This window comes from Zalophus californianus, chromosome 1, assembly GCF_009762305.2.
Source record: "Zalophus californianus isolate mZalCal1 chromosome 1, mZalCal1.pri.v2, whole genome shotgun sequence".
Lineage (NCBI taxonomy): Eukaryota > Metazoa > Chordata > Mammalia > Carnivora > Otariidae > Zalophus > Zalophus californianus.
The window spans coordinates 53,779,632-53,795,129 of NC_045595.1; the positions used below are offsets into that span (position 1 = coordinate 53,779,632).

At 42.1% G+C, this 15,498-nt stretch overlaps 1 protein-coding gene across 5 annotated transcripts in view; it reads left to right on the forward strand.

The window, feature by feature from the left end:
* The first annotated feature begins 2,663 nt into the window (after positions 1-2,663).
* TSEN2 (tRNA splicing endonuclease subunit 2) overlaps positions 2,664-15,498 on the forward strand; it is a 49,680-nt gene continuing 36,845 nt past the window's right edge. For 4 of the 5 annotated variants that reach the window (XR_003518357.1, XR_003518358.1, XR_003518356.1 and 1 more), the window contains exons 1-3: positions 2,664-2,792; positions 8,150-8,351; positions 9,876-9,957. Coding sequence is in view for 2 of the 5 variants with exons in the window: in XM_027585790.1 (XP_027441591.1) it covers positions 8,163-8,351; positions 9,876-9,957 (271 nt within the window). In the remaining 3 variants the exon portion in view is untranslated. Of the gene's footprint in view, positions 2,793-3,911; positions 3,981-8,149; positions 8,352-9,875; positions 9,958-15,498 lie in introns of those variants that run through there. The other variant, XM_027585791.1, reaches the window with a different exon arrangement.

Genomic DNA, 15,498 nt, shown 5'->3' on the forward strand with positions numbered 1-15,498 from the left:
GGGGGTTCGGTGTAACATTTCACAGATAAATGATGTTAAGGATTATTGTTCATTTTGTTAGATGTGCTAATGATATTGGGGATACACACACACACACACACACACACACACACAAATTGGCAGATTCTGCATTTGCAAAAGCAGCTACTGGCTAACATTTATTTGTCATGCCAAAATCAATATTCACAGCACTTATTCATTCACAGACATGCACATGCATAGAGTAGAGAAAAATTCGAGTCTCCCAGTATGCAAGTTCCCAGCTAAAGTCAACAGTCAACACACTCTTCCGATCCCAGCTCTCATATTATATAAACAAGTTTGCTTTTGGCGATTTCCTTAGTACCACATTTTCCTCATATTTGTGCTTTCTGTTGATTTCACTGCTTAAAATGGACACCAAGCAGAGTGAAGTGCTGTCTAGTGTTCCTAAGCCAAGAAGGCTGTGATGTGACTTACGGAGAAAATACCTGTGTTAGATAAGCTTCGTCCAGGCATGAGTTACAGTGCTGTTGGCCGTGAGTTCAATTGTTAATGAATCAACAGTAGATATTAAATACAGTGTCTTTAAACACAAAGTAAGGTTATGTACTGATCAGTTGATAAAAATATTGTGGCCAGAGTCTGGCAGGAACCTAACCCTGTATTTCCCCATGAGCAATGGTTCAGTATTCACTGATTTGGTGTTCATGATGACTCTATAGAACTACTGTGAATAATGAGAATCAACTACATATTATTTCATATACATGTATATATAAACATCAACGGTGCATATGCATATGAAAATACCTAATATGCAATAAAATTTAAATATCTATTAGAGATACATACTGCAATATTATGAGTGACATTAAACGTCTAGAATTGTTTCAAAATATTCCAGAAGAGGGATAAAGGTATATATATGGAGAGTATAAAAGAAACAAGATAGCAAAGGTTGAAGATTGTGGAAGTGATGATTTATTAGAATATTCTCTCTACTTTTGTGTTTGAAAATGACCATTGCAAAAGGTTTAAGAAAACAGATTGAGGAGAAAATCTTGGGGGAAGAATCTCTTACCCAGTAGCTTTCGCTCTGGACACTCTGTGGGGACAGGGCTCCCAATGATGCCACCTGAGATCTCATTATGGATGAATCCCAAGCCCTTGAATACAGAGTACCAGGCTGAGAGGTTCAGGAGACCCGGCTGTAGTCTTGGCCCCACCTCAGACTTGCTCTGCTACCTCTGGCAACTCATAGTGCCTCTGAACCATTTTTCTTACCTGTTGAATAAGGAAATTGAATGGGACAACCTCTGGGTTGCCCTGCATTATTAAAACCCTCTCATTCTAAAACCAGTATTTCCTAAATTGGTATGTTCTGGTATAATATTACAGCCTCCAGCCGGCTCTCTCTCTTCCCTGCCCCCATTCGTCCTGATGCCACTATTCTGTGAACCTTGCTGAAGTTCTTTTTTTTTTTTTTTGCAACACTCTAACCAAGAAGCTATTCTAATTTTGATTTATCTAAATCTAAGTCGAAACTCAAAGCCGAGCAGTTAAGGCCTGTGCAGGCAGACCATCCACTGAAGCCCTCTGGTTAAGAAAGACCAGGAAACAGGGACAACACAGGGTGCACCAGACAATTGCAGAAACAGAGGAAAGTCACCCAAGCCAGTCGAGGGAGGCAAGAGGAAGTCTCCTGGAGGAAGATATAAGAGCTGAGGCCCCGGGGGGCGGGGGCAGGAATTACAGCTGCAAACATAAGGGAGAAGGATGTTCCTGGCCAAGGCAAGTGTGTGTGAACCCCAGAGACAAGAGAAGTTTGGGAAAGGCTCGGATTTCGAAGCCCATCACACCAGCCCCAAGTCCCTCGGGCATTATTTGCCACCCCTCCCCGTCACCCCCTTCCCCACCTGCCCAGCATGTGTGGGATGTGTGCTGGGGACCCTGGGGTTCATATCTGGAAAAGTATATTTCGGACTCCCTACTAGACCTCTTTTAAAATAACGAGGTCAGGATTAACTTTTACACTTCCCCCACACCTTTTTGTTTTGCTCATCCGGCATAATTCTAACGACCCACTTTTCAGTAGAGGAAACTGAGTCTCAAAAAGATTTAAGACACTCAAGACCACCCAGCCGGTGAGGGGGACGGCGGGGATTCAAATGCAGCTCTGACTCCTGGCTATTTTGCCCTTCATACTGCACAGAGCAGCCAGGGCACACAGGAGCTTTTTAGTCAGGTGTCTGCGAGAGGGCGCTTCCTTACAGGTTCCAAGCATGCTGCAGCTTATACATCTACACTTGAGAAAGCTGAGGTCAGCGTCAGGGCTAAGCTTACACACCCATTTTTTTCAGGAGGAGGTCATACAATAAAATCTGGTCGCCTCAACTCTCCCACCCCCACCCCTGCCCCGGGACAGACTCCAAGTCTTCATGCCTGGGTTAGAGTCTCGTTTCCACTACCTCCTAGCTATGTGACATCCGACAAGTAACTTAGGATCTCATATGTAAAATGAATCTTGTGAGTATTAAACGAAAGTGGCATCTGAGCAGGAGGCTGTCCGTACAATTACGGGGAAGGCAGGAAGGAGAATTCACTTACACCCGCTTAAGGGCCCGCAGCAGACACAGAAAACGCGACATCAGGCTCTGCGCAGGCGCTCTCCGCAAAGACCGGGCAGGCGCCCCCGAGAACTCTGCGGCTGCGCATTCGCCCGGCTTTGCGGCCGCACTGCTTGACGGCGGCAGTGACCGCCCTTCGGCCGGCGTTGCCGGGGTAACGACGAGCGCGTGGGGCTGAGGAAGGTAAGGCGCCGGGGCGGGCAGCGCGAGGCATCCCGTGGCGCTGAGCGCGGTGGCCGCGTCTCGCGGTGCGAGAGGAGACGTCGCCTTCTCCGAAAGCTCTCAGGAGCGGGAGCAGAAAGGGCGTAGAGACTTTCCCACGGTTGCTCAGCCACCCCAGAGTAGGCCGGGCGGGGGGAGCCAGGCTTCCTGGTTCCACCGGAATTTGCTCCTCTCGCCTTCTCCGAGCACCTGTAGCCCTTTGCACTTTTCTTCGTTCTTTCCAAAGAACAGGATGCCACGTTCAGTGCTGGGGGCTGGGGACGTCGAGGTGTACCGGATACCGTCTCTGCCCGAGGGGAGGCTCAGCCGCTAGTGCGGTTGTTTCGGGGCGGGGAGGCACGCAAGGGAATCCACAGAGGGTTGAATTAAGACAGGGAGTTAGGAATTTGGTGGGCCCTTAACACTTTCTGGCTTGTGTGCAGTCATTTATTGCAGTTGCAGCTCCCGTCTGGCTAGCATTTTGCACATGACAGGCCCAGTACGAGGCTCCTTCGCCTTCGCACAGTTACCCACTGAATCCTAACAACAGCCTTCAAAGGGCTATCGTTTGTTTATGTGGCTTGTCTCAGGTTCTAACTTGAAAGCTCCCCTGGGGCTGGATTGTTTGCCTTGTCCCTTTCATCCTTGCCTCCCTAAGCCCAGGAGGTACACCGCTGGAGCTTCAAACATTTTTTAATTGGGAGAAGGCGAGCTTTACTGGGTGGGAGGTTTTAACCAGATTTTGGCAAGGTCTTTCCAGGGGGTTGGAAAATTAAATGGAGTTACCGTCCTCATTTTTGTTTTGCTTTGTTTTGTTTGGAATAAACATTTACTGAATACCTAAACAGTGTTAGCTTGTCTGCTCAAGGGAAGAATAAGGAACAAGCCCTGCTTTTGATAGTAAAGTAAACGTACTTAATGCTCCTTGTGTCTGGAGTCAAGTATGCCCTGGTTTGGAAAAGGAAAAGCAACCAATCCCTTAACAGGTGCATAGCACTCAGCCCCTCTGCGTCCCTTTCCTGCTTTGAACAATGGGAATAGTAATAGTACTTAGGGCACTGTTGGGATTAAGTGAGTTTGAATAGTCTATCCTGTCACCAGTGGTTGGCAACTTTGGATACATGTTGAAATCACCTGGGTCCCACCCCAGAATTTCTGATGTAATTGCAGGTAAGTTCTGAGAATTAGGAGTTTTAAGATTTCCCCAGGTGATTGTAAGGGCAACCAAGCTTGAGAGCCACTATTGTATACCACCCCAAGTTAATTAATCTCTTTTCAGTTCTTATTCCCTGCTTAAGCCTATGCACTGACTCCAAGTCTAAACCAGCCTTCGTATTCCAAACCCCTTGACAATTGGCCCAGTCATTCCTATACATACGTGTGTGCTTCAGACATCGGTCCTCTTTAAGGCCAGTCTTCTTACAGTTCTATGTCTTCATGCAATGGGGCTTTGAGCAAATGATTGGCCCTCTCTAGGCCTCAATTTCCTTGTCTTTGAAAGAGGATAGTAGTATGTGTGTGTAGCATATGGTACAGTCCATGCCTGGAGTGTCGTACCTACCAATGATGATTACCTCTTCGAATTTTATTCACATTCCACATCTTACGTTATGCTGTTCTCCTATCATGGCATTAAAGAAACATATCTTAAATGCCTATTACAGATGTGGAGAATAGTGAATTCAGTCGTGTCTCCCCTGCTTTGCCTTTCAAGTTCAGCACAAGACAACTTCTTCAAAAAACCATGAAACTAGAGATCATTTGGTTTGTCCTATTGAATTTTTTAAATAACAGCTTTATTGAGAGCCCATTCACATACTGTAAAACTCACCCTTGTAAAACGTACAATTCGGTGATTTTAGTATATTCACAGTTGGGCAGCCATCACCACCACTGCATTCCAGTTTTAAAACATTTTCATCACCCTCAAAATTAATCTGTACCTATTAGCAGTTGCTCTCCATTTCTCCCTTCCTTCAGCACCTGGCGATCACTAATCCACTTTGTGTCTCTATGCATTTGCTGTTGTGGACATTTCATATTAATGGTCTCTTAAAATATGTGGTCTTTTGTGACTGCTTTCACTTAGGGTAATGCTTTCAAGCTTCATACACACACTGTAGCATGTATCAGCACTTCGTTCCTTTATTGCTGGTAATCCATTATTTATGGATACATCACATTTTGTTAATCCATTCATCTGTTGATGGACATTTGGGTTGTTACCACTTTTTTTTTTTTGGCTATTATGAATCACTGTAAACATGCAGGTATAGATTTTTGCATGAACATGTTTTTAGTTTTTTTATATCTGTACCAAGAAATGGAATTGCTGGATCATATGGGTATTCTGTGTTTAACAATTGAGTGACTTCCAAACTTTTCCAGTCCTGTTCAATTTGAAGATGAAGAAACAGGGCTCAGAGAGCTTATGTGGGTTGTGCATGGTCACATGATAATAACGGTGGGTTTGCATATGTAGGAGGCCCATGAGCCAGATTCTTGAAGCCTTTTCTGCCACATGGGCAGAGGTAACACCAGATCACAGACTTTGAGGTTTTGTGGAAAACAGGGAATGTTTTGTGGCAGGAACCTTTCTGTCACACACACTTGGGTTGGAATACAGAGTGCCTTCAAGTGTCCTAGCTCATTCTTGCTTTTTTTTTTTAAAGAGTATAGCAGTAATCTGAGGGAAAAATTCCAAACCAGGCAATTAAAATATAACTTGTTCGAGAGAATTTAATTGGAAGTTCTTGAAGTTAGCCATTTAACATTTTCTCTTTTTTAAAAAATTCCAAATGTAGCCTATACAAGTTAAATACTAACCAGAAGTTAAGTTATAAAAGTGAAAAACCTCATGAAAGTCCAACTTTTTCCTGGAAATGCCTAGAAAGTTTCTCACTAGATTCCAACATCCTGCCTCAAAAAAGCCAACACAGTATTGTTTAAATTTTAGAATAAATTGCTGTTTCTTCTTTTTTATTGCTGTTTCTTCTGTTGAATACCAAATGTGATCATTGGCTTGGATTAAGGGATAAATCAGCAAGTGAAAATTTAGTTAAAATGCTCTTGAAAGAAAATCTAATTGTCCATTAACATGTGACATACATAGTTTTGTTGTGAATGCTTTACAGCAATGTGTGTGTGGGGGGGTATAGAATCATGCTCAGTATGTAATTCCATTGAGGAATCTTATTTAAAAATTATTCTAGTGTTTTGCTGCTTAGCATACTTTTTTTTTAAGATTTTATTTATTTATTTGAGAGGGAGAGAATGAGAGATAGAGAGCACGAGAGGGAAGAGGGTCAGAGGGAGAAGCAGACTCCCTGCCGAGCAGGGAGTCCAATGCGGGACTCGATCCTGGGACTCCAGGATCATGACCTGAGCTGAAGGCAGTCGCTTAACCAACTGAGCCACCCAGGCGCCCGCTGCTTAGCATACTTGGTTAATTCTATGAAGGTTCCAACTTGCTGATTCTTATTTTTCATAGTTATCTTTGTAATTGATTTACCAATTTCTATAACTCTCCCTTGGTCTGTGTTTTCCTTTGTCCTCATCTAATTCCTCAATTTCTTTGAGAGGGCAGATAAAGGTATCATCACACATTGGACAAGGCGTTCAATTTCTTTTTAATGGTCACGAACCCATAAAACCACTTACCTTCCACAGTTTCGGCCACTGTCACTGTCTGTTTCAGGCTTGGTTTCATCCATTGCCCAATGGATGCTCATATTAAGTGCAGGAGGCATTATAATAAGCAGTCTTACTTTTTTCTCTGGATCCATGTAGATGAAACATGTGATAGGGCTCCACTGTATTTTCAAGCACCAGATCTGCTCTCCGCTTAAATCAAGCCGGGTCCAGGACAAAGGGAGCAGCAGGTTCAAGTCCTCCCTCTCATTCCAGGGCGTCTGTTGGGAGAGTGGAGTGCCTGGCCCAGACTCTTGCACTGTTTACATTCCCCCCCCCCCCCCGTGCATGTGGTTGAGTTAGTCCTAAGTTAGATATGTGTGCTGTGGCTCTGTTTCTTTATCACACAGTGCACTCAACTTCATTTCCTTCCTTTAGCCATTATGAAATTGCAGCCTGTTGTGTTACCTTCAATTTGCTTTCGTGTGTGTTATGTGCTTGTTTTGTCTCCTCAGATTGAGTATAAGGCCTGGAAGGGAGAGGTAGTGACTTTGGCTTCCTTTACTTCCTCAGAATGCTGAGTGAACACTGGCGCAGGACTGAGACAAGGACAGTCTTGTCTAAGTAATTCCATAATTATCTGGAACGCTTTAGCTCCTAACCTTGAGAAATAGTGGGCCTTCAGACAAAGGGGGACAGATGCTGCCTGTGCTTGCAGCAGAACCCAGCGAGAAGAGCGTAACAGGCTTTGGAATTCAGCAGACCTGGGATCATCCGAATGGGCCTTTCACAGACTCTCTCTGACCTGAACCTGTTTTCCTCATCTGTAAACCAGAGTTTGTAGTGCCCACCCCATAATAATAAAGCAAATACACAGATGATGCTCATTATGTACCTGGTACTCTTCTAGGTCCTTTAGGGGGTCTTAACTCTAAGATAGAGTCTGTTTTTAATCCTTACTTTGCAAATGAGGAAACCAAAGCACTGAGAGATGAAGCAACTTTTGCCCCAAATCACACAGCTAGGACATAGTAAAGCCAATTCAGTCCTGGCACTCTGGCTTTAGAGTTCCTGCTCTTTGCCACTTATATTTCGTGGTACATAACAGATCCTGAAATGATAACTGTTTCTGTCATTGTTGTTACTTATTACTTTACCTTAAAAATTAGAAGATGATTGACCTAATGTTTAGAATGTATTTTAAGGTCCTTTTTTGGGGAAAAAAAATACTACATTTAATTCTTTGAGAAACAGTGTCTCTTTTGGCTTTATCTTTATATCACCAGCACCTCTGATTATCACCAGGCCCTGGTACGTACTCAGTAAATGTCTGTTGTCTGAGTGAAAGAATGGGAATAATCCTAATAAACAGGAATCCTATTGTGCTTGCTATTAGACTTTTGCATCGCATTATGACTTTGGACATGCCACTAGGCCTCAGTCTTGTCCACTATAATCAGAAATATTGCCACTGACTTCTTGGGCATGGTTTTGGGAATTGAGATATTTTAGGTGGTTGGGATTTGTAGTGCTTGTACAAAATGTTCTCATCAGTCTTTCTTTTAGTCCACTCCTTTTAAATATTTTATTTTTCCCACAGATTGCAAAATTTTCTGAGCCTAGAGATAAATGCACCCCCATTTTTGATCAACATAGTTATGGATTGGCTATCTGTTTCTTTCTCCTTATTATACTCTTTTAAAAAACAGCTACCCTTGAGAAATGGCAGAAGCAGTTTTCCGTGCCCCAAAGCGGAAAAGAAGAGTGTATGAGAGTTATGAATCTCCACTGCCCATCCCTTTTGGTCAGGACTGTGGGCCTAAGCAAGACTTCAGAGTGTTCACAGCAGAGATGATAAACAACAATGTAATTGTGAGGAACGCAGAAGATATGGAGCAGCTCTATGGGAAAGTAAGTGCTGGTGGCTTTGGCATGGCTACTTCTGACAGAACTGAGCCAGCTATCCTTTTTGCTTCCCCGCCCCCCCCCTCCACTCCCCAAAGCAAACCATCATTGACCCATATTCTTTCCTTGCCATTCAGTCCAGTGTAGGAGAGGAACTGCACAATTTGAATCAGGTGCCCTGAAGCCATATGCTAATGAGGAAGACTCCCCCACCATTGAACCCGCGTTGCAACAATAAAGTAGGGTCGGTGCATTGGCCTTTCTTGTCTTTCAGTTATAAAAGCCATGCATGGGCGCCTGGGTGGCTCAGTTGGTTAAGCGACTGCCTTCAGCTCAGGTCATGATCCTGGAGTCCCTGGATCGAGTCCCTGGATCGAGTCCTGCATCAGGCTCCCTGCTCGGCGGGGAGTCTGCTTCTCCCTCTGACCCTCCCCCCTCTCGTGTGCTCTCTCTCTCATATTCTCTCTCTCAAATAAAATCTTTAAAAAATAAATAAATAAAAGCCATGCATGTTCATAAAAAATGTCAAGCAATTTACAGAAATGTAATGGTAAAAAGTAAAAATTCCCCACTCCCATTCCATCTCCAGAGGTAAACACAGAGTGGCATATTGTTCTGGCTCATGGACAGATAAGGCTTCGGCATGTACTCTGGTTCCTTATCTGTGATCTCTTGTTTGGGGACCTTTTCTTAGATGAGGACAGGTTCTAGTTCTTGCTCTTTTCCGCCCATAATAAATTCAGGTTGAGATTGGTAACTTGCTTGCTCTTTTTTTTTCCATCCATCGCCAGTTCATTACTGGAGGCATTTTTTTTTTTTTTTTTTAAAGTAAGCTCTATTCCCAGTGTGGGGCTCAAACTCACAACCCTGAGATCAAGAGTCACATGCTGTACCAACTAAGCCAGCCAGGTGCCCCAACTTGGGGGCATTTTTTAAATAGCTTTATTGAGGTATAATTTAGTGTCATAAAATTCACCCATTGTAAATGTGCAATTCAATGATTGTAGTAAATACATAGAGTTGTGCAACAACCATCGCATTCCAGTTGTGGAGCATTCCCATCACCACAAAAAGTTCCCTTGTGCCATTGCACTTAATTGCTGCTCCTCCTCCCAGCCCATGTCACCCACTGATGTACTTCCTCTCTAAATTGGGCCTTTCTAAACATTTTATGTAAAATAGATATGTTGTAGCCAGCTTCCCAAAGTGGGATACAGCAGGTGGCATTGATCCTGGTGATATGGGGTCTAAGCCAAGGCCCTGCCTCTGCCTGTTCCATTGCCTTTAGCTTAACAAACCCAGACTGAAATCATCAGGTATAAGACACACAAGGTGTACTGAAAACTTACTAGAACTCTTCATACAATCAGATATAATGCTAAGATCTTCATTAGTAATCATTAGGTAATCAGAGGGAAAATGTGAAGCTAAGGAAAATAGAATGAATCTCTTGTTAACTCAAATAGTTGTCTTCCCCCAGCTAAAAAATTGGTAACTAAACATGAACTTTGTTTTCTCTTTTCCTGGAAGGGTTATTTTGGAAAAGGTATCCTGTCTAGAAGCCGTCCAAACTTCACAATTTCAGATCCTAAGCTCGTTGCTAAGTGGAAAGGTAAATTTGTGCCTCATTCAGTTAACTTTTGGCAAATTATTTTCTTTCATCTTTGATCTTTTTTTTTTTTTTAATATTTCATGAGGCCAGCTTTATCCTAACACCAAAACCAAAACATTCGCAATTCATCTTTGATCTTAAACTTCGGATTACAAAGGAAAATTCTCCGGAGAAGACGTAACATGCACAGTGGCAATTTTACTGCTAAAACTAGCAACTAGAATAATTCTAATCAAGGTGAAAGGGTTTTGATGGTTGGTGAAAATGTGTTTTATCTAATTTCTGGAGTTATCGAAAGTGTTACTCAGATTTTTCTGTTGTTAAAGATTGACTAACAGGGTACTATGCACTCGGAAGGTACTAGTAAATAAGTACCTCTTCACCTGTATGCAAAATGAGTTTTATATTTTTTATTTCTAGGATTAGAATTTACAACAATAACCATAACATTAATGAATTTGTTAAAACATTAATGTGTGTAGTTCTTACTTGCTTGACTTGCCTTCTTTACCTTAAAAATCTTTTACTTTAGTGTGTTTGTCTAAGGAAGTCTCATGGTGATTACATAACCAATGCCAGCAGATGAAACATAATTAGGATTTTTTGTAAGAAAAAATACAAATTAAACCTACACTAAGATACCATTTTAGCGATCAGATTGGCAAAAATCCAAAAGTTTGACAATACTCTCCTTGGGGAGGCCCAGAAAAACACTCTTCATGTATTGCTGGTGGGAATGTAGGTGGTACTACTGTTACAGGGGGGAATTTAGCAATGTCTGGTAAAACTATATATACATTTGCTTCCCCCCCAATCCTCCTCTCCCCCTAACCCCTGGTCACCTTAATATGTTTGCTGTATGTGTGAGGTTGCCCATTCTAGATATTTCATATAAGTGGAATCATACCTTGTGAAGCCTTTTGTGTCTCCCACTCAGGATGTTTTCAAGGTTCATCCATGTTGTAGCATGTACCAAAATTTCATCCTGGGGCGCCTGGGTGGCTCAGTTGTTGGGCGTCTGCCTTCGGCTCGGATCATGATCCCAGGGTACTGGGATCGAGCCCCGCATCGGGCTCCCTGCTCTGTGGGAAGCCTGCTTCTCCCTCTCCCACTCCCCCTGCTTGTGTTCCCTCTCTCGCTATCTCTCTCTCTTTCAAATAAATAAATAAAATCTTTAAAAGAAAAAACAAAAAACTTCATCCTGAATAATAATTCATTTTGTTTATCCATTCATCCAAAGATGGACATTTGGGTTGTTCCCACTTTGGGGCTGTTATGAATAGTGCTGCTGTGAATGTTCATATACAGGTCTCTGTGTGAACATATATTTTCATTTCTCCTAGGTATATACCTAGGAGTAGACTTGCTGCATTTTACAGATACAGATAGATACAAATATATCTATTCTGTTTTAATTTTTTTAGGAAATGCCAAACTGTGTTCCACAACACCTGCCCCCCTGTTACATTCCCACCAGCAGTGCACAAAGTTTCCAGTTTTTCCACTTGATGTTTTCTGGTTTTGGGTTTTTTTGTTTGTTTGTTTTTTATGATAGCCATCTTTGTGAGTGTGAAGTGGTAAAAGTTTTTAATATTAATGAAGTCCAGTTTATCTGTTTTTTTCTTTCATTACCTATGGTTTTGATGTCATATTTAGGAAACCTTGCCAAATCCAAACTGATGCAGATTTTCCCCTGTGTTTTCTTGTAAGAGTTTTACAGTTACAGCTCTCAAATTTAGGTCTCTGATCCACTTTGAGGTAATTCTCGTATGTGATGTAAAGTAGGGGTCAAGCTTCAGTGTTTTGCCCGTGGATATCCAGTTGTACCAGTATAAGCATCTACTTTTAACCCAGCAATTCCATTTCTAGGAATTTAGCTGAAAGATACACTGGCAAAAATATGAAAAGAAGTCACACAAGGCTATTCATCTCAACACTGTTTCTTATATTAAAGACTGGAAACAACCCAAATGTCCATTAGGAGGGGACTAGTCAACTACACCGTACTACATTCACATAATAAAATACCATGGAGCTGAGCTAAGAATGAGGGATCACGGGGATGTATTCCTAAGCGAAGAAAGCACAGAAAGGGGGAGTCTGCATAGTGTGCCATGGTTTATCTGAAGGTGGGGGGATAATAAATATATTTTTGAAATTTAAGGAAGGATAAATCATAGATTCTTTTTAATGCCTATGGGGGAGATATGGAACAGGATGGAGAAAGAGGTGAGACTTTGTAAATTTGACTTTGGAACCTTGTAAATGTGTTACATGATTACAAAACAAAGTTAAATTTTAAAAAGTAATTTAAAAAAAAGGCTGAACCTATATATCAAGTTGGTGGTGTAGACACTGAGGACTATTTTCAGTGACTGTAAAACGTGGTAACTTGAGGTTCAATCCTAATAGGATAGACTTTGTGTCAGTTATCTCTTGGCCCAGTGTTGTTTAACCAGTGGTTTTCAGCAGCATCCAAATTGCTCACAAGTCTCCGGGTTTGCTAGGTAGGTGTGCTGATCTTGGCTGGATGTACTCATCCATCTGGTTAGTTATGGAGATCAGCTAGCTGCTCTAATGGATTTAGTCCAATAACGGATCTAGCTGGACTTACTAGTGTCTGGTTGTCTGTTGGTTGGCTGTCAGCTGGTCTAGGATGGTCTCAACTGAGATGAGGGGCAGGGGGCACCATGTGTGTCATCCCTTGGCAGGCTAGCTCAGGCATGTTCTCATGGTTATGGCGGAGGGTCACGAGCAAGCCCCAGTGTGCCAGTGCTTTTCGGGCCTATGCTCATAGCACATTTGCTGTTATTCCAACTGGTCTAGAGTCAAGGTGTTTGGCAGGTGGAAGACCTGAAGAATTGGGGCCATCAGTGCAATTAACCTACCCTATACTCTAAAGAAAGGAAGAGTGGCAAAATAATCTTCACATTGCTTTCAGCAATTATTTTATAGGTGATAGCTTGGTACAACTGACTGTTGTATGTATATCGTGTGAAAAAGCAAATGATTAATTATGTTGGTATGGTTGAGAGCGAGGATTTTCACATGAAACATCTATACCAGGAAGCAAGGAAGCTTATCAAAAACTGCTAGGCTTGTTTCAGAAGTGCCTTCCCAGACCAAAGAGGGAAACATTTGAGCATCAATGAGAGTAATACTGTAGTGGCCCCTGGGTGGCTCCGTCGGTTAAGCGTCTGACTCTTGATTTCAGTTCAGGTCATGATCTCAGGATCGTGAGATTGAACCCCACATCAGCCTCCGCGCTGAGGATGGAGCCTGCTTAAGATTCTCTCTCCCTCTCTCTCTTACTAAAAAAAACAAACAAAAAGGATTAATCCTACAATTTGTTTTAAAATCCAGTCATTGGTAATAATGTCCCAAAAAATGTGTGAATCTTTTAATTTATGCTGGTACACCATGTACCTTCACCTGTGGAGGATTCACCATTTTGGAAATTAGTAAACATGAATTGTTCTCCGGGTCACTGAGTAGTGAGGGATTTCTCTCTATGGAAGATTCCTGCTAATAAACAAGGAATAATGGATGAGAATAGCACCATTTTGCATCCTCTAATAAAGCATTGATCGTCAGTGGTGTTGATGACATACAAAGAGACAACACATTTTTTTGTCTTGTAAGAGAAACACACAGCACCACCCATGAAGGAGGCTGCCCAAGATACTGAGCCTGAATGTGATCAAGCCTCTAGTTCCACCAATTTACAGGAAACAGGGTCAAAGAATTATTAAGCCAGTGCTACTTAAAGTGTCACAAGTGTCACTGAAGTGTCACAAGATAAGTCCTTTGCACCAGAATGGAAATAGATCCCATACTATTTAGCTGTTTACCTATGGCTTCCCTCTCCATGAAAATCTGGCTATGAAAACAAGGTGAGCTGAACTAAGCAATGTGCTGCGTGAGACAGTTGCTTAAAGGTTAGTGCAGGCCCTTCTTGGACTATCCATGAGCAGTTCAAGGACAGCACGGTGCTTGTGACCTCCTTTGATGAGCACCATGTTTACAGCACAATAGGGACGTGATCCTCTGAGGCCAGACCGGGGGAAGGTGTATAGGACAGAAAACCCATTGCTTCAGTAAGTGAATTACAGGGAAGAAAATCATGGTGGGGTAACATATATTAGAATCAACTTCAGATGTATCAGTCAGTTGTAATGTATATAGGCCTTCTATGGATTTTGAGTCCGACTTTTAAAAATTGAGACAATCCATAGATTTTCATGAGGCTAAGGAATTAATATTTTTAAAGTAATGTATTGCAATTTTTTTGTTTTTTTTTTTTAATTTTTATCATCTTTTTAAGTAAGCTCTATGCTCAGTGTGGGACTTGAACTCACAACCCCAAGATCAAGAGTCACGTGCTCTACCAACTGAGCCAGCCAGCCCCCCTTTTTTTATACAAGTTTTTTCTTCATTTTTTAAGTCTGCATAGAAATACATAATGAGCTACTTAGAGATGCTGTGATAGAATGTGAGGGATCTTTTTCAAAATAATCTGGGGACGGGGAAATGAACAGAAGGGCAAATGAAGCAAGATTGGCCATGAGTTAATTGTTAAAGCTGACGGATGGCAACATGGGAATTTCTTATACTGTTCCCTTTACTTTTGTATGTCTGAAAACTTTTTCATAATGAGTGTTTCAAAAAGGGGAAAAAAGTGGGAAAAAAAAATAGCATAATGACCCCCACCATCCAGCTTCAGCAGTTACCAATATTTGGCCAGAAACAAAAAGCTTTCAAATAGTATAATGATCTTAAAAATTGAGAATCTTTTCCTGATCTGTGTAGTAACTAAATTTTAGACAGTAATAGAAATTTGAAGGAAAGGAATTTATGCCAAGGAAACAAATTAAGCTTGTGGACTGCCCTGAAGAAGTAAGTCTCAAATGTCCATTTGAGGAGGTTCTTCAAATTCTGGCTTCAGCCTCATCTTCCACCCTCTGTGCACTCTCTTCTACTCATTGGCACTAGAGCCACCTTGGGCTGCTTGCCATTCCATGAACCTGTCACGCATTTACTCTCTTTCAGCCTCACATGGCTTCCCCTGCCTATTTCCCCTTGGTCTGCCTGGTGAGCTCTTACTCATTCTTCAGAGCCCAGCTCAGTTACTCCTCCTCCTTGGTGTTTTTTACTAAGCCTTTCAGGCAAAGTGAGCACTCCTTTTATACTCCTTTACTTGGTCATATATCAGCTTGGGTTAGAATCAGTCATTTCTGGTCTGTCTCCCCAACCAGACTGTGAGTATCTCAAGAAGAGGGGATTTTACTTTATTACTTCTGTATCTCTAGTGCTTGGCACATGGATGGCTGTCAGTAAAACTCAGTAAATTGTCATTTTTGTTAGATTACCAGAGGAGGGAGGTCATGACACAGAGAAAACTGACAAATTCCTAAGGAGGTAGGAGTCTGTGAACTCCTAGGGTTTTTAAAGCTGATGATCATCTATTCCAGGCCTTTACTGCACTGGGGAGAAGGCTGAGTTTGGGTAAGGAGAAACGACTTGCCCACAGGCAGAGTGGAG